The sequence below is a fragment of the Anoplophora glabripennis genome, unplaced genomic scaffold (assembly GCF_000390285.2).
Source record: "Anoplophora glabripennis isolate ALB-LARVAE unplaced genomic scaffold, Agla_2.0 scaffold355, whole genome shotgun sequence".
Taxonomy (NCBI): domain Eukaryota; kingdom Metazoa; phylum Arthropoda; class Insecta; order Coleoptera; family Cerambycidae; genus Anoplophora; species Anoplophora glabripennis.
The window spans coordinates 310,417-328,278 of record NW_019416457.1 but is presented as its reverse complement, the minus strand read 5'-3'; the positions used below and the strand labels follow the sequence as shown (position 1 = coordinate 328,278).

At 31.1% G+C, this 17,862-nt stretch overlaps 1 protein-coding gene across 1 annotated transcript in view; it reads left to right on the top strand.

Annotated features, from left to right (window-relative positions):
* Positions 1-17,862, top strand: part of LOC108906965 — a 238,826-nt gene that overhangs the window by 148,453 nt on the left and 72,511 nt on the right. The window contains exons 4-5 of the mRNA XM_018710424.1: positions 9,487-9,644; positions 16,337-16,697. Coding sequence (XP_018565940.1) covers positions 9,487-9,644; positions 16,337-16,697 — 519 coding nt within the window. The remainder of the gene's footprint in view (positions 1-9,486; positions 9,645-16,336; positions 16,698-17,862) is intronic.

Here is a 17,862-nt window from a genome sequence, read left to right as displayed (position 1 = left end):
TACCTCCTGAATCCAAAAACCTTGGTCGCCAAGCCTGAAAGTTGTCACTTTAATTGTTATTAACAAATTAAATTTTGAAATGGCTGTAAAAAGTTTATTTTTATAGCTAGTACAATTTTTTATGCGTTAATAGTTACGTTTTCTCATAACAAACATATATTTTTTGAAAATTAAAAAAAGATTAACTTTAACCAAAATTATTGCAAATTTAGTTCAAATTTCTTACATTTTCCGTCTCCGCGCGCACCAATTTTGCCATACCTCTGGTTTTATTTGTTTATAAGGCTTTTTTTATTATTCAACTTCCATGAAAACCCAAAAAAGTTACGCGTAAATTACGCGTATTAAAATTTGATTAAGAAATGAGATAGAAGAGAAAAAGCTTTAACTCTTGAGCCCAGTCTCTCGAGTTTTGACATGACAAAATTCTAGTAGCAATAAGCCTAATTAAGTAAGCTTTAAACCAATATGTCCGTTGATGCTTCATGTACATTAATTTCACCAAGATGTTAAGGAAATGGTGAGTCGGTACCAAAGCAGATGGAATATAAACATGTTAGCCGATCGAGCGCCCGTACATCGCTCTCGAAGGATGCGCGTCTGTTCACGGGTTTTGGTAAAGAAAAACTAATAACTATGAGACTACAGGACTAAATGTTTAACTTGAGTGTTATGAGTTTAGAACTTGAAAGTATTTAGCAGACCTGATCGGGTCAAACGATCAAAATAGAGTTTTAAAAAAATTCATATTATAAAAAGTTGGTTAATATTATAAGAATTTCGTCTTTACAACGGATATTTTGTAATGTTTTATAACAATTTGTCACACTGTCATTTGCCCACGGCCAACTTGTTACAATAGGAATTTTTTAAAAACTTAAATAGTAAATATCTCAGAAATTAATGATTTTAGCTATGGGGAATGCTTTATAAAAATGAAAGAACATAAAGTGTATTTTCAGTTTTTAAAATAAAATATAAAAAAATTGAGAAAATTATGTTCTCGAGTGTTGGCTCGCCCTATATTCAACTGTTGCAGTAATAAAGAAATAGCACTTTCTCGTAAAACTGTACCAATATCAAAAAGATATGCCTGCAAAAAATTATTGTTAAGTTGTTCTGTTTAGCGTATCAGGACGCTGAAATGGGAATGATTCTGGTATATAACTGACCATAACTTTTGAAATACCCTGTATAACACAATTAAACCCTATATTGGAAGCATGCGGAAGAGATGAGCTTAATCTAAATTTGAAATAATATATAGGGTTTTCCATTTAAAAAATAGTATGTTTGGTTCACCCTGGTAATACGTAACACTCTGTATATACGAAAATAATTTTAAAATGTGCACTTTTAAGTTGGCTATAATTTTTGCAAATAACTTTTTTGATGTCTTCAATAATAAAGGAGATATCGTACTTCGACGCACTAATGCCGCACCCTGTATATCTTAGTTAACATTAATATCAACATTTAATGACTAAATGTGCTAAAACAAAATTTGCTTTGTGAATTATTGGATATTAAAAGATCAAATCAAAAACAAAACGACTGTTAGAACAAGATTTCAAAAAGTTACATTCCTTTAACCAGTAATAATGACAATTGATTGGCATAGTGCCAGATTATGTTAGTCCTCTGTTGTTTATTTAAAATTCAGTTATTCGTAATCTCTTAGTTCCTACCATGTATGTAGACAGAAATTTAAATATAATTTGTTCCATCAAGAATCTTTGGAACAATTGCCTCAAGTTAATTAATTTATTACAAATAGCTATAGTAGGTAATACGAGCACTTAATATTCTGGTTCAATAAGTAGTAAATTTAAATTAAGTGTTGGTGGAATTACTGACATTTAACTGGTAAAGCTTACTTATATTCAAATTAAGAAGTGTTTTGCATACATATCTCATATTTATTTAAAATTGGAAACAGCCTTACGAAGAACTTTTTAATAAAATAATAGAGTAATAAATGTTCCATTCTAATACTATACTATCATTAGCTAAGATGCTGTTCTTTCATCTATTATGTTTACATTATTAACAGTTTCTAATGTATGTGTATCAGATAGGTAGGTATTTTTTTTCTCAAAGAAGCTACACAGTTTCTTATATGAAAATCGCGTTATTTCTAATTTCATTTGCAATCTTGTAACGTTTTTTTTATTTAAATTTGCTACAACAATGTTTAATTATATGCATATGTTTTTTTATATTCAGTTTATGTCTATTTGTTATTGTTATATATCAACTTTGTTCAGATTATTTATTTTGACTGTTATTTATTATTACATTCTTTTTTTTTTAATATACTTTCTGTTGTAAACAAAAGAAAACTGCAAACATTATTCTTGTGAGGAAAATGTGAATATGTATTTAACAAGAGCATTCTTTTAGGAATTGTATAGGGAGATGTTTCAAAACAGATGATACAGAAGCATAAAAGTTACCTACGTTCTAGGAAGCATGGTAAATATAAACTAAAATTTTATAATCAACCTAATTTCAATTTTTCTATAACATATATTTTCTGTCACTCGAATTCTTAATTAAATAAAAAGTTGTTTTTAAAGGGTAAGCAACGCCATTAAATATGAATGAAGATATCGGACATATATCTTCCGCGACTCAGTCGATATTCTCGACTTTTTTAAATTCAGTATCACTCTTTTACATACCTGTGGCTGAAATTCGTTGATAACTCTCTGAATTTCTGCCTTTAATACAGGAACGGTGTTCATTTGAGCAGAATAAGCTTTGGACTTTACGAATCCCCACAGGAAAAAGTCACATGTCGTAAGATCGCATGATCTTGGTGGCCAAGTCACTTCGCTGTTACGTGAGATGAGTTCACCATTAAATTTTTGCCCTAACAAGTGGATAGTGTCGTATGACAGGTTGCACCCTCCTGCTGGATCCACATGTCATCCAAATGAGACCACAAAAAGTTCAGTATAATTCTCCATTAACAGTCATTGAGTTTCCTGCTTCATTTCCAAAACGAACGGACCATCCACCCCACTAGCGTAAAATCCACACCACACTGTCACTTTTTGGGTATACAGTGGTCGTTTTTGAATGACCCGAGCAATGTCTCTATCCCAAATTCAACAGTTTTGCTTGTTCACGTACCCATTAAGATGGAAATGCTCTTCGTCGCTAAAGGAGATTTTTTTAATAAAATTTTCGTCCACTTGTTGATTCTCCAACATACAATCAACGATGCCCGGCGCATTAAATGGTCGTCTGGTTTCAATTCCTGGTTTAGCTGAATCTTGAATGGATCCAGACGCAGATCTTTTGTTAATGGTCAGTACGAAGCCAGCCTGTTTTTTTATTGTCTGCAACATATTTATACAAATTTTGCAAAAAAAATTTTCACAGTTGCTTCATTCGAGACGTTCCTTCTAACAAAAATTCCACGTAATTTGCGCACAGACTCAACTACACACTCTCCGTACATGTAATGAATTTTCACAACCTTCACTCGCTCATCCGTCGTATCGCGCTCCATTTTGTCGAACCATAACGGGTTTACTACAACATACACTGCATTACTTTTGGGACACCCTGTATATACTTAAATTGTACATCTAAAATCTAAAATTAAAAAATGCTGGAAGAATAAATGGGATCTTCATAAGAGAGTAAATAGTATCTTGCTACGTTTGTAATAATGTGTATAATAATTTTATGTTGCGAACATAGACAATCACTTGTCTGATGTAATAAACCAGGATTTTTTACTTTTTCAAGATTAAATAAATTCTTCCTAACATGCCGAGACAGTAGTCAAAACCAGTAGGTAAAGATAAACTTTTGCAAAATTTTAAGTGGTTAGTTTTTTATAATAATATAGAGCCGAGCTCATAATATTTTACTAAATATCAGTATTAAGCTATTTTTAATAAAATAGTGCTCATAATATAACTACCAAGATATTTTAGTAAATTGTATACGTGATCTACTAAATGTCAAATATTTATGACAGAGAGAAATATTTAGAAATTTATGTATGTTAACATGAGATAGAAACAATATAGGAAATCTACACTAATTGTAAGACCGTGTTCTATGATTTTACCTTCTGCGTTCAGTTTTAATTTTCTTAACCTAAATTAATGACTGAAACTGGAATTAAGATTGGTATAAATTGTAGATTAGATCTTGATCCAATATCGTTTCTTATAAATCTAACTCTAATTTTTGAAAATCTATAAATTCTTACAAATCCTACAATGTCACCTAAAATATCTAAAGGATTGTAAATGTTTCTCTTCCTGCGCAAATATAATTATCTCACTTCATGATTTTCACGAATTTTTCTGAGTTGTCTAATATCCATTTTTTAATTTAAATAAGGTTAATTTTATATTTATTAAATAACTTGGTAAACCTTAATATAGCCATAAATTAATTAACAATAAAATATTTACAACTAACTAGGTAATATTAAGGACTGCTAATATTAATAGTAGTTTATGAGAACCAAGAAGGCTGTAGAAACAAATAATAAATGCCACTACTAAAATGAAGTATGTTTTTATAAGCACCGCCCATAATAGTTAAGGGCTATTATTTTGTGTCCATAGTAAGATTAAATTTACGAAATCTATCGTAATATATTCATCCGATCAGTTTATGTCGTGTAAAGGTTTCATATACGGATTTCAAGAAAATTTATATATTTTATAAAAATATTAGACGCTTTGGAAAACAATGCTAACTTTCCGAGTTTTCTATTTCCTCTTTTTTAAATTATTGGCACTACAATAATGTTACTTATTCTAATATAGGAGACTGTACAATTCCTGATAAAGATATACATTTTTTTTCTTTATTTAACCTGGGTCGTATTCTCTTATGCACCGCATTGGGAGGCAGTTTGTATAGATTTTTATTAACTATGCAACACCACTTTTGTAAATTATGAAGCAAATTTTCCGCTTTTACTTTATGTGTGTATTTTCTGCAAAAAATATGTTTGTCATTAATTATAACTCGGGACAGTAATTTCCACATTAACTATTTTAATAGCCAAAAAATAAATTAATTACAATAAAAGAAAATTATGATGAGATATCATTCCACAAAAATTCTAAGTATTAGTTTAATTTTTAAAACATTTATTACTATTTTCGACCGCCTCAAATTTTGCTATAATATCAAGTGCAATATATCATAACAGTCTCGATCAACATATCGGAGACTAATAAATTATATTGGTCAGAGACTGGCGCAAGATTTATTACTTCAATTAAACTGATTTTCGTTAAATCGCTGATTTAATAAATGATAACGTGCACCGTGCTCTGTTACAGAATTTAATTTTACAGCCTCCGCTTTCACATACATTCGTATCGTGCTTTCATGGAGAATAACGTGATGGTGGTGACAAGTTAAATTCCAGGTATACACTATTTTCCCTGGTAATTTGTAAAATACTCGTACAATGTTAAAAGTTGCCCGTTACGAGGGTAATGCTGTTTTACGAGCACATCGGGTTATTTTCGAAGAAATAGTCACGAGGGTGATTCATATAAGCGTAGTGTGTACGTACAGAATAAGAGGATTTTCTTGTAAGCAGTAAAACTCTTTTAGCAGATTGAAACTCACAGATACTTTAGAAATCCCAATAGCTTCATCTCTGACAAAACTTTCACGAGGAAGTATATTACGTGAAAGTTAGGTGGAATACGACTTGAATTCAATTTGCAGGAGCAACTAACTATAAACATCTGTAGTCTGTGGTAACGAATACACAAGTTATGTACTTGTTAAACTACAAATCTAAAATAAGTAATTCTTGCCGATATGCATATTGAGTTGTGAAAATTATTTGCTGTTTAAGATCTGACTTCGTTTAGTTTCAAAGATAGGTTGGAAACAGCTGCAAATTGATATACAGGGTGTCAACATGTTAATCATACGCATTTAACCCTTACTTTCTACTTTTTAAGACAGTGTAATTGTTTTTAATTTTTGTTATCTGTCGAATCGCGTAATTCTCTTAAGAATAAACAATAAGAGGCACAAATTTGGGAACCAATGGTGCTGGTATTAATATTTTTTTAATGAGTACTATATACCAGATAACACAATGAGTTTTAGAAACAAATTATTAGGCAGAAGTTGTTATCTCCCGTAAGTTAAATAGGCGGTTAAAATTTCCTGCAGCCTGCAGACTTACAGGGTGGCCTCTGTCTTTGCCATTTTATGTTTAGAGCATTATCAAAGTTGCGCAGTAGTATATCAGGTCTGTTCCAACAAGAGTCAGGGATTGGTTCCCAACCGTTAGAAATGTTTGGCCAGCTAAGTTCTAAATGTGTCTTCACTGAATATATCGCAAGAATTAGTTGGATGCACATTTCAAACAGTTCGGAACCAATTCCTGACTCATGTTGGAACAGACCTATTGTGAACAATTCTTTTCTGCTTTAAAAAGTATGCCATTGGGTTCCTATATTATCCGGAAAAAAAGAAACGCTGAAATAGTCAATTTTTTAATGTAACTGTGTAAGAAAAGTTAAAACACAGACTTATATGTAATGTTACATAAAATTTAATATCTTTTCTCCAATTTTATGTCTAAGATTATATTCGAAATGTTACATACATTTTTTCAGAACTAATATCTGATTGTGTGCTTATTTTTCTTATTTTATAGTTATAAATATTTATGTGAATGGTTTTTGTTATTTAAGAAATTGTGTACCACATTTTTTACAAATGCTATAATTTTTTTCTCTACGATACTAATGAAAACAAGTTTTAATTTTAGAAATATTTAAATTTTATCATTGAAATTGAATTTGAATTGAATTTTTATCATTGTGCAAACAAAAAGAACTTTTGGGTCCGTAGCCATTTAAAATAATTATTAGGTACCGTTTCACATAATTATAGTAATCTCGAATTGGTGCGTAGGCCATTGAGACCATTGATATAAAGTAAAAATATAGATAACATGTTGACTGCAGAACGAATGTTTGACAATGGTTTTCCAGTTGATGAAGGTCGTGACAGGTCTTTGCATTATCATGTACTGTATATCTAATCGAATAATTGGATGAATGATGCACATTGAGGGACGAACAGCTGTATCCAATTCATATATGAAAAGTCTTTGCCCTGCTATAACATTATACTTTACGTGATACGTTTGTAACTGGTTAACAAATTATCAACAAGGCTAAAACATCCCTACTACGGTTTTATTCTCATACGAAACTATTTTTACCCACAACGGAATTTTTAATTTCCACTGATTTATTGTAAATACCTTGTTGTGCGTTGTGTTATTCTTCACCACTCACCAGACTGTTATAAAACTATTGACTGAACCATATTAATCATATTTTTTCGAAAATGATCCTCCATTTCCTCGTGAAAAATACTTCCTTATGTAGGTCGATGAATATGATTCTTTTCTTTATTGTTTGGGCATTTTACAACCTATAAAAATTTTTAAAAATTATTGAAATAAATCTGCTCCAAATTTTTTCATAGGTGGCAAAATACCAAAAAATAAAGAAAAAACCTGAAAATATGCTACAACTTCAGACAATATCAATGGGTATGATATTTACATGATAGAGCTCCATCTCATGACCCTGGTATTGTATATATAGCGTTCTCATTTTCCGGACTTCAATTCTTTATACTTTTACTTCTGGGTATAGGTATGTATAAAAAACTGCATCTGACTGAAAAATCAATGATATTGAAGGAAATCTGCGGATTGAAACTACATTATAGACTATTAAATAGTGATTGGACATTTTGTAAATGTACACGATTTTTTAATTTGACAAGTTTGCTTATGTATTGACGAATGTGGTGGCAACAGCAATGCGACATATCGTTCTCTCTCGATTCTAATATTTTTTGTTAAGTAAAACCTGTATTTATTCATTTTTTTTTTAGTTTTTTTCGTCATATAGTTTAACATAACAATATAAAGTTATTCTTAAAAAGAATGTAAATATGTAAAATATTATGTAAACATAAAAAATTAATAAAATAATGTTTTTTTTGTTTTTCATATTTCTCTGGAATTCCTCAAAACATAAATGATAATAATATAATGATGACGAGTTTACTGGAAGCTTCACAAATAAGACTTTTCCATTACATTTACATTGGCAATATAAACATATGATGGTGTTCCTTTGGCTATAGTTTTTCTGCTATCGTTCATTGCTAACAGGAAACACTATCTTAAGCCCGGTCCAGACGCTAGGTTTTGCGCAACGTTTTACTTGCTCAGTGATAAAACGGAATGAAAACGTTGCAAGTCAAGAGCCTCCATACAGTGCAGATATGTCTGTATTTATTTACTCAGTTTTCGCGGAATCGTCCATGGACAAAGCACAGCTCTGGTCAATTTTTGTAAGAAAGAAAATATAAATATTTTTTATAATTGTTTCTCTATTTGCTACAGCTTCAACCGCTGAATTTTTCGATAAAAATTTCGTACGTCTAGCTTTTCTTGTTTCTGTCGCTATCTTCCTTTGATTTCGCATACCAAAGACACGGGAAACTTTTATACAGGTCAATAGATCCTGTATAAAACTCACGGGAATATTGACGAAGGTCTGCCATTTTGCGATAATTTACCTATTCAAATAACAAAACGCACAGACTTATTTGCGCAGTTGGCGGATAACTGTGCCCATCGTCTCAGTTTTCCCGTGCGGTGTACCGTCTCCGCGCAGGTCTCAGAACTGTATAGTTTTCCTGTCTTGTCTGCAACGTCATGAACTGCGGTAAAACGTTGTGCAAAACCTAGCGTCTGGACCTGGCTTTACAGTCAGCAAAAGCATTTGTAACGACATTAGATGCCTAGTAAATAGATCATTTGTCAGTAGCATCACCAGACAGTTTGACCCTGCAGATGGCCTAGATATTGAATAGCGGTAACCATTTCAGATATTGACACACTTTATTGGTTATATATCTTACCCATACTCAAATTATGTCAAAATATGTAGCTAGATTATTTATTGATTGTCTCACCTATGACATAACGATGAAAACTAGTGCTGGTTCTACTGACGAATGAGTTTAGTTGGTGCGGGCTTTAGTCTGCAGGCAGTTCTTTCCCACAATATGATTAGTTAAAACTTTGTTTCTCCTGGTACAACACTGATATTTTTCGCATAGTAACTACGGATTATAAGGGCGCTCTCCGCCAGTTCGGTCGTATTGAAAGTCTAGGCATCGAAGAGCAGTGACCATCTCAAATGCAACACACTATACCTCGTTTATAACAAAGTATACGTTAAATATTTTACTTGCACCTTTTGAAAAAAGTTATTTACAAGATGGGAAACGTTCCTATTCTAGAACCAAAGCAAAAACACAGCAATAAAGCTGTTTCTTATGTGGTAATGAATACTTCTTATAAAGTTTCTGTAAATTTGAAGTTCGTGTTTTAGTAATGACAGCGTTTCCTGAAGAATATATTATTTGTTGCAGGTAATTTCGGAATATTGTAAGAGAAAGCAACAGAATCGCCCTTTCTCTCACATAGTAATGGATTTACATCAGGAGGCTATGGCCGCTGTAGAACTGGCAATGGATACACCTTGGGGTCCTCCTGCTATGCCCGAATTAAGGCCTAGAACAAGAAACAGGTATTTTATTTCTTTTGGTACCTGCAGTGAAATTAGTTAGAGGGTTAGAGCTAATATTGTAATTTTGTGAATAAATTATTGCATGTTTTTGTACTTTTTATGAATTCTACTACATGTAATAAGAATTAGCTGCTGTGTCTATCACATTTTTTTTACACTTATAGAACAAATAAACAGTTTAGAAATAGTTCAAAACACGTTATCTTTATGATATACATTTGATCACAAGAAGAGAAGATTTAGCTTAATATAAAGACTGAAATATTGATACAACTGCGTAAAGTAATCTTAGGGGATAGGATACTACCATGACTAAAACAGGATACTTTACATATGAATTACAAAGAGAGCAATGTATATAATATTTTCCTACAATTGTTCACAATGATGCTCCAAATTGTTCTAAAATGGTGACAAGAAAAATTCCTGCAAATAAATAATCATATAGTTGGAATAAGGATTTTGTTTAACTAGTAGGTAACAATGGGTACAATTTTATCAAAGTTATTACATAACGACTATATAAAAAAATGTACAGCATTTTTACAAAAATTTTACAAAAAAAGTTATTATACAGAGATTAGAAGATGGAGCCTTCCTAACTGATTACAAGCCACATCACTGCCGAGCTTAGGCAACCAACATTGCACAACTGGTACTGTCAGCTAACCTTCCCAAAATCTTAGCGTCATCAATATTAATGATTAATTTACAATGAACAATAACAAACCACAAACAATGACAAACTTGTTTTAATAATTTTTTACCGAAATCAAATTGCCAACGTGAAATAAAATTATTGTTTCAAACAAATCTATGGGTCACGTGGCTTGTATCTGTATGTATAAAGCCGTTTCTAACAGGAAGAGGAATTGTGTATTCACGTTGTAAAAATTTTAATATGTATAAATAGTCGTGACAACAGTATAATCCTGTAGAAATAATAGTACGTTATTTAAATAGTTGTAAGAGATAATAGTATTTTTCTTTAATTATGTTTGCGACGTCAGTTTCAATTTGCAGTTTTAAGTTACGTTTAAATTTTTAAATTCTAAATTTAGCAAAACTACTGAACCAGAAATGCCAGTTAAAATATAAATATTCAAACAATTTCGAGTCATAAGTATCGAGAAAGGAATTAGTACAGGAATAATCAAGTAATTAAAAGAAATGGGTAAAAAAACAATATAGAATTTTCTCTAAATCTGAGTTATGTACAAAATAGAAAAATATGGGTTTTTCCTTTCAATTTACTGACGCCACAAATATAGTAAATATTGACAGTTTTTTTACTAATTTCTACACAAACTTGTTGGGTCAAATATTGTTAAATGTAAAATTCGTTTTATCTTTCAAACAATATCCACATTAAAAATTTTACATCGCATTTAAACTTACCTCAATGAAATTGCACTTTGTATACCTATGTATGTATTTTTAAGTTAATTATTTACAATTACAAATAGAATAACAAAACAATAGATGACGTCACATAATTAGCTACTGTAAAGTATTTTTATCTAGTGCAACGAATTAATGTTATACACGAATAGGTAGTAATTAGAAAATTATTGTAAAATTAATAAATTTATTTCGAGGTCATTTAACAGATTTGTGCTTAATTTTCGTTGCATTTGCAATAAAACTTTAGTCAAATATAAACTTGTTTTTGAGATCGTAAGTGATGTAGCAAGCAAAATGTTTGTAGTGTTTAGTACAGTCACAGAGCGCAACAGCTTTGCGACCGAAAGAACCTTTCAAATGTCATTTGCACATAATAAAAAACCATAGACCTTATAAACTACAAAAACAGACAATTTTTAGACATCTGCTTATCTTCTAGGATATTTTTTATTCCATTTTATTAGTTATTATTTTTTAATAGGTTATAAATAAATTGATTATTATTGCAATAGATTGTACAATATAGTAGGGGGAAATACTCAACATATAAAACTGCCATCAATATAATATGTATCATATAGAAAAATTTTATAACTTAAAAAATGTGTCAAATTACATACTGAAAAATAACCAGGTGACTGTCAAAATTAACATTTGAAAATGACGTTATTTTTCCGAAATTCGAAAAGAAACGTCAATGAAAAATTATACTTTTTACACTTGTACAAATTTTGTATTAATTTTAAAATTAGAACATTTTTGTTATAACGAAATATAAATAAAAAACTCTATAGAACCATTGGCTAAATATTTTTTTAAATATAGGTATATTGTTTTTCATTCATTAAATGTGATGTAAACTTTATCTGATTTCTAAAGGTAATTTATTATCAATGCAGTAGATTTATAAATTATTAATAAAAAAGTCTATTATTTTCAATGCCTTCTTAGTTTGCCTATTATCAACATATTTTGAAAAATAAACACTTCTCTCAAGTTTAAAAATATATGCACATTAAATAATTGTTTTGTCCTACCAATTTGTATTGATAGATACTCAATAATTGTGATTAATGCATGTGTTAATAGTTTCCTAAAAACATTCTGCGGTGTGTGATCATGTTTATAGTACAATACGCGATTTTCTGTATTTCAACAGGCATGCAAATTTCAGGAAACGTAAGATAAACGTACGAGGTAAAAATATGTTATTTTTTTCTTTATTTTGAATGTATTGTCAGTTGTCTTATATCATGAAGAAAACTTAAATAACTGGTGCAGTGAAGAGATATTGTTCCTAACTTGCTTCGATTTTCTAAAATGCTGGACAAAAAGCTGTTCATATAAACGTCCCCCTTAATGTATATATTAATTTAAAGCCGGCTGCAGATGATGGGGTCATTTGCCATGTATTCATCAAACAAATTATCAAATATTTGCAAATTATTTTGACAAAATCGCTAGCACCAACAAAGACGTACTCAACACAAAGACGTGTGTACTCAAATCGTAAACCTGTTGCTTTAAGTATATTCAAGCATCTATATTCGCAAATACTTAGTTTAAAGTGTGATATAGTTAATATTTGTAATTTTTCTATCAATGTTTAGAACATAATACATTTTAAAAAATTGTTAAAAATGAATTCATTTAAAAATTCTTAAAAATGTTTTTACAAGTTCCTGTGACACTTGTTCAAAAACTCAATATTAGTAGTATTGCATACCCTTAACATTATACCTACCCTACCTAAAGCCCTATTAGGTTTGCTTGACATTTATTGACAAGAAACTTGTGTAGTTTTTTAAATACTTAATTAAACTTCACATTAAAGATACTTAAATAAAAAATCTAACAAGAAAGGTCCCATTGTTCCAAGCCGATAAATAACACCGCGCCACAAAAAAAGTACCTGGTCATGTTTCTTTCGAAAAATTAACAAACACTTTTTACTTAAAATTATATGTAGGTTTCAACAATATTTTTTATTTTTCAATATTTAAAAATGTTTAATATCGGTCCGCCATATTGGATCCGCCATCTTGAATTTTGAAAAAGTAACATTGGATTCGGAATCAACAACCTCGAAAACTCTTTTAACCACAACACATTTTTTAAAGTCTGTTTTCGTTGCAAGCACGACACAAATAAATAGATTAAAATGTTCAAATATTCATGATTTTTTTCTCGGAAAATACACTTCTAATGGAAAAATTACTAAAGATACTTTTTACTTAAAATTTCATGTAGAATTCGACAATATTTTAAAATTTTTAATTCCCGGTCCGACGTCTTGAATTTTGAATATCTAACGCTAGATTCGAAATCAGCGACCCCAAAAACGTATAAGAATGGTCAAATTTTTTGCATTAACTTTTTTTCGCGATATGACCTTGGATTGACTTTGACCCTAACCTGATCGGGTTAGACGGACCTCAAGTTCGGATTCAGCGACTCCAAAAACATATAGACATCATAGTCTGGTCTTTCGGACCAGGTACTTTTGTTTGGCGCTGTATAATAATCATTGAACGAAAATGCTGTCAAATGTACCCAGTCTGGGTATTCAGCACCTTGGGGATTCGGCGGCTATGAACGCCATGTAGTGTCATACATAAGACGTATATTTGTGAAATATGAGCACATGACTTTTGTCTTCTCATAACATTCATCCGGTAACAGTTAGGTAAATACGTGTTTTCGAATGTATTGATATGCACCACCCACACGATACGTCATTTGTCTACATTCTACAATAGTGTGCTCTGGCGACCATACACACATATTCGCATACAGTCCATATCATTCTGTATTTCTTTACATTTGGCCGATAATTAGCACTATTTGGAGCCGGCTTGATAAGAAATCAAGCTAAACTGGTTTTTGGTAGCTTGAATACATTTTTATTTAGTTATCTTCAATTTTCACTGAAAAAAATCTATACCAATTTTTAACCGTAAGAACTTATTTAAACAGCAGCATAAAAAATAAATAACTTTATAGAAGGACTGAAAAATATAAAATCGAAAAATCTACAGCTTTGAATATTTTTCGAAATTTTGGGATATTATGTCATTTTTGGCATTTGAAAAAAACTGAATGTGTCAATAATAATTCAATTTTTGTAGCGTTTAATACACATATACATAAATTACAAGCTTTTCGAAAAAAGATAAAAAGACAGAAAATTTTTATATTTTACAATTTATAATACGAATTTTAGTATTAATAATATTTTAATTGGGATATTTAAAATGTAACGGAATATAAAAAAATCTATTGTCAACAGCGGAATGAGCCTTTGAAGTTGAATAATGTTTTAAATAATTTTTCTTAATGAAAAACTGAAATACAAAGTGAGATCCAAAGTAAACAGAACTTTTCGAAAATAGATATTTCTAGTAAAGCCATTTATTAGCAATTACATGTGTTGGAAAGGCAGACTCTTCATTGAAGTACTATCAAAATTTTATGACATTTGAACGAATAGAATCTAAGTTATCGCGTCTGAAGTGACAGTATATTTGTGTCATAGGTACAAAAATGAGCATCGAGCAAAGAGCTAATATTAAGTTTTGTTTTAAACTTGGTAAAACTTTTACCGAAACGTTTCAATTGATGAATCAAGATTATGGTAATGAATGCTTATCCTGTGGCACAGTTTACGAGTGACGCGATTTAAAATCGGTTGTGAAGACATAGGTAAATGATGAGCAACATGTTGACCAAACGAAATCCGTGACCACCACACATTCCACCGCAACTGTGCGTAATTCATCAAAGATCAGCTAAAACCTTCATTGAAATTCATGGAATTGCAATTGAGCATCTCAAAAATATCGATTTATCGCATTTTGGCTGAACATTTTGGCTACCGAATTGACTGATGACCAAAAATTGCTAAGAACTTCCATTGCAACGTTGTGACAGGTGACAAAACGTGGTGTTTTTAATATAATTCAGAAACCAAACGCCAAAGTGCCGAGTGGAAGGTGCCAGACGAGCCAAAACCCAAAAAATCTCGTTTGGAGAAGTCAAAAATGAAGACAGTGTGGATTTGCTTTTACGATTCCAAAGAAGTCGCTTGTTGCACGATAATGCGCCATTGTCATCGATCGACACTCGTGGCCGATTTCTTTTATCAGAAATCGCAACTGTCAACCCCTCCCCGTATTCGCCTGATTTTGCAGCGTGCGACTTTTACCGTTTCGGAAAAATGCATTTGTCGATGATAGGAAACCGATTTGTGGACGGTCTACGTCCAAAATACTTGTACCGACATTCTGAAGGATATTTCTACCGACGATCTAAAACACTCATTCGACATGCTTTGAGACCGTACAAATAGCTGTATTGAGTCGGGGTCTATTTTGAATAAAATCGATTATCATAAAAAAACTTATTCTATATTTTTAAAAAGTCCTGTTTACTTTCGAACGCGCCTTGTATATACTGAGCATTCATTAAATGTGATGTAAACTTTTCCTAAATTAATTTCTCATTACGTGGATAGATTCATAAAATAATAACAAAATTATTATATTCAAGGTCTTCTTAGTCTACGTGCTGTTAACATCACTTTTTTAAAAAAATAGTAATTGCCATAACTTAATAAATTAGGATAAAATGGGTTTTGAAATATGTTGTTGAAATATTGCATAACATAAATGAATTTTTATACAATCGTTGTAGATTTTCATAAAAAAAATTGATGGTTTTAGCCGCAATAAATTATTTAAGCACCAATATTAAAAACAAATAACTTTATTGAAATTATTTATTCTGTTAAAAATATGTGTGGAGAAATAAATGTAAAATAAAAAAAATTAGACTGCTGAAGAGTGATATGAACATAAAACAGATATAGAATACCACGTGATCATATAATATGCAATTTTTAAGCCACAATAATTGGCAAAATAATTGTTTTATATATATATTTAAAAATATTAAAATATGCCGCGTACTTTGCCGTCGACACTGTATAAGTTAGGCCTATCTGAATACTTATTTGGTTACTGTCTGTTGCTGCTCCAATAAATAATTCAATTTTTGTAGTGCATATACAAAGTATACATAAAACACAAGTATTTCGAAAAATAGAGATTTTATTTAGAAATATTCCGTACACGAACTGGACTGGAAATTAAAATCCAGACATGTAAAGGTATTCAGTCTATTTACGATTTAAATATTCCTCTAACGACGCCAATGCTCAGCATAAATAATAATGTGGAATTACCTGGCCAGACAAATAGGCAATTAATTCGTTTGTTTCCTCGTTTCAGATGCGATTCCACCGCCGATGGATTTGGTACAATTCCGCGGAGGTGGATGGGCCTGACCCGCAACCACGATGTCAATTTTCCGAAATTAACGAAGGAGGCGAGCACCAGCATGGAGGATTTGCATTTTGGTATGCAGGTGACGAACACCCCGGGCAACGTGCTTCGGCCTAAATCCATGTGTGTCCCAGACACCAGGTATTACCAGGAAATTGACGATTTCCGAGTCAGTGAAAGACTTAATAGTGAGATTAATTTAAATACACGAGACTGTGTTAGTGGTAATTATTTATTTGGTGCGTCCGGTCAGGCGTATGGTGATAAGGGATCGAAATTTTCGAGGCCTGGCAATGGAAACGATTTGGTAAGTTATGCCAAAATAAATCCCATAGGGTATAAGTACCTTCGAATGTATGTCCTCACATTTCCAATTAATTACTTACCTAATGAGAAATAATAGTGTCAATTGCGATATCACTATACGAGTAACAATACATTTTCATAAAGTAAACTTTTTATCACCTAAATTTACTTACCTGTATTAAGTTGTTTGGTGTTCTTTCGATAATTCCTGAATATACAGAGTGTACGGTAGCGAATAGGCTATACGTTAAGGGTAGCTTCCTAGGTGACAATATATCTATTTAATTCATGTTAAAAAAAATTTTGCTTTTTTAAAATGCTAGTGGCCTTTTTTACAATTTCAATTTTTTAAGACGACTCCATTACCTTTAAGATATTACAATGAAATTTGATATGAACGAGTTTCGAGCATAGTCAAATATGAATACGTTTTTACTCAAAAATATATAGGGTGCTCAAAATACCTTAAATAATCAATCTTGTTTTTTCCACATTTTTTTGGTAGATATTTTGAAAGTATTGATGACACCTCATTTTATGGGCTATAAAGAAGATGTAGTTGTTACATGTCTATAAAACGTTCCGTCCAGAGAAAATTTGATTTAATTTGCTACATTTTAAGAGTATTGTAATACAACTAAACTTCACGCTTTTGTTAAAGCAACTAAATATTTTTTACGATTTAAAATAAATTCTATTAAAATCTATTAAGAAGTCTGTGTCTACTACTGGAATATAGGTATCTATACAGGGTGTCCGGTAAGAACCTCCTAATCTCTCGGGAGTGTATAGGGAAGGTCAAAATAAAACTAGTCCTTCCTATAATTTTTTTTCCTAATGTGCCCCCTAACGGAGTTATGGGGGGTCAAAGGGGTACCTAGAAATTAACGTTTAGGGTTATAACTTTGAAACCACCCTGTATATTTTAATAAAATTTTCGTACGTTGTATTACACATGGAGCTCTACGATTTGATGCTAAAATCAACTTTTTGCTATTATCAGGTGTCCAGAAACGGACTGGCCCTATCACAATTTTTCTCAAAATTTTGACAGAAGTAATTTTATCAAACTGAAAATATTATTATTAGATACTCTGAAGGTTTTTCTTTAAAAATGGTACTCTTTATTTATTTCGAAAAAATGAACGGTTTGCGAGATAAATCGG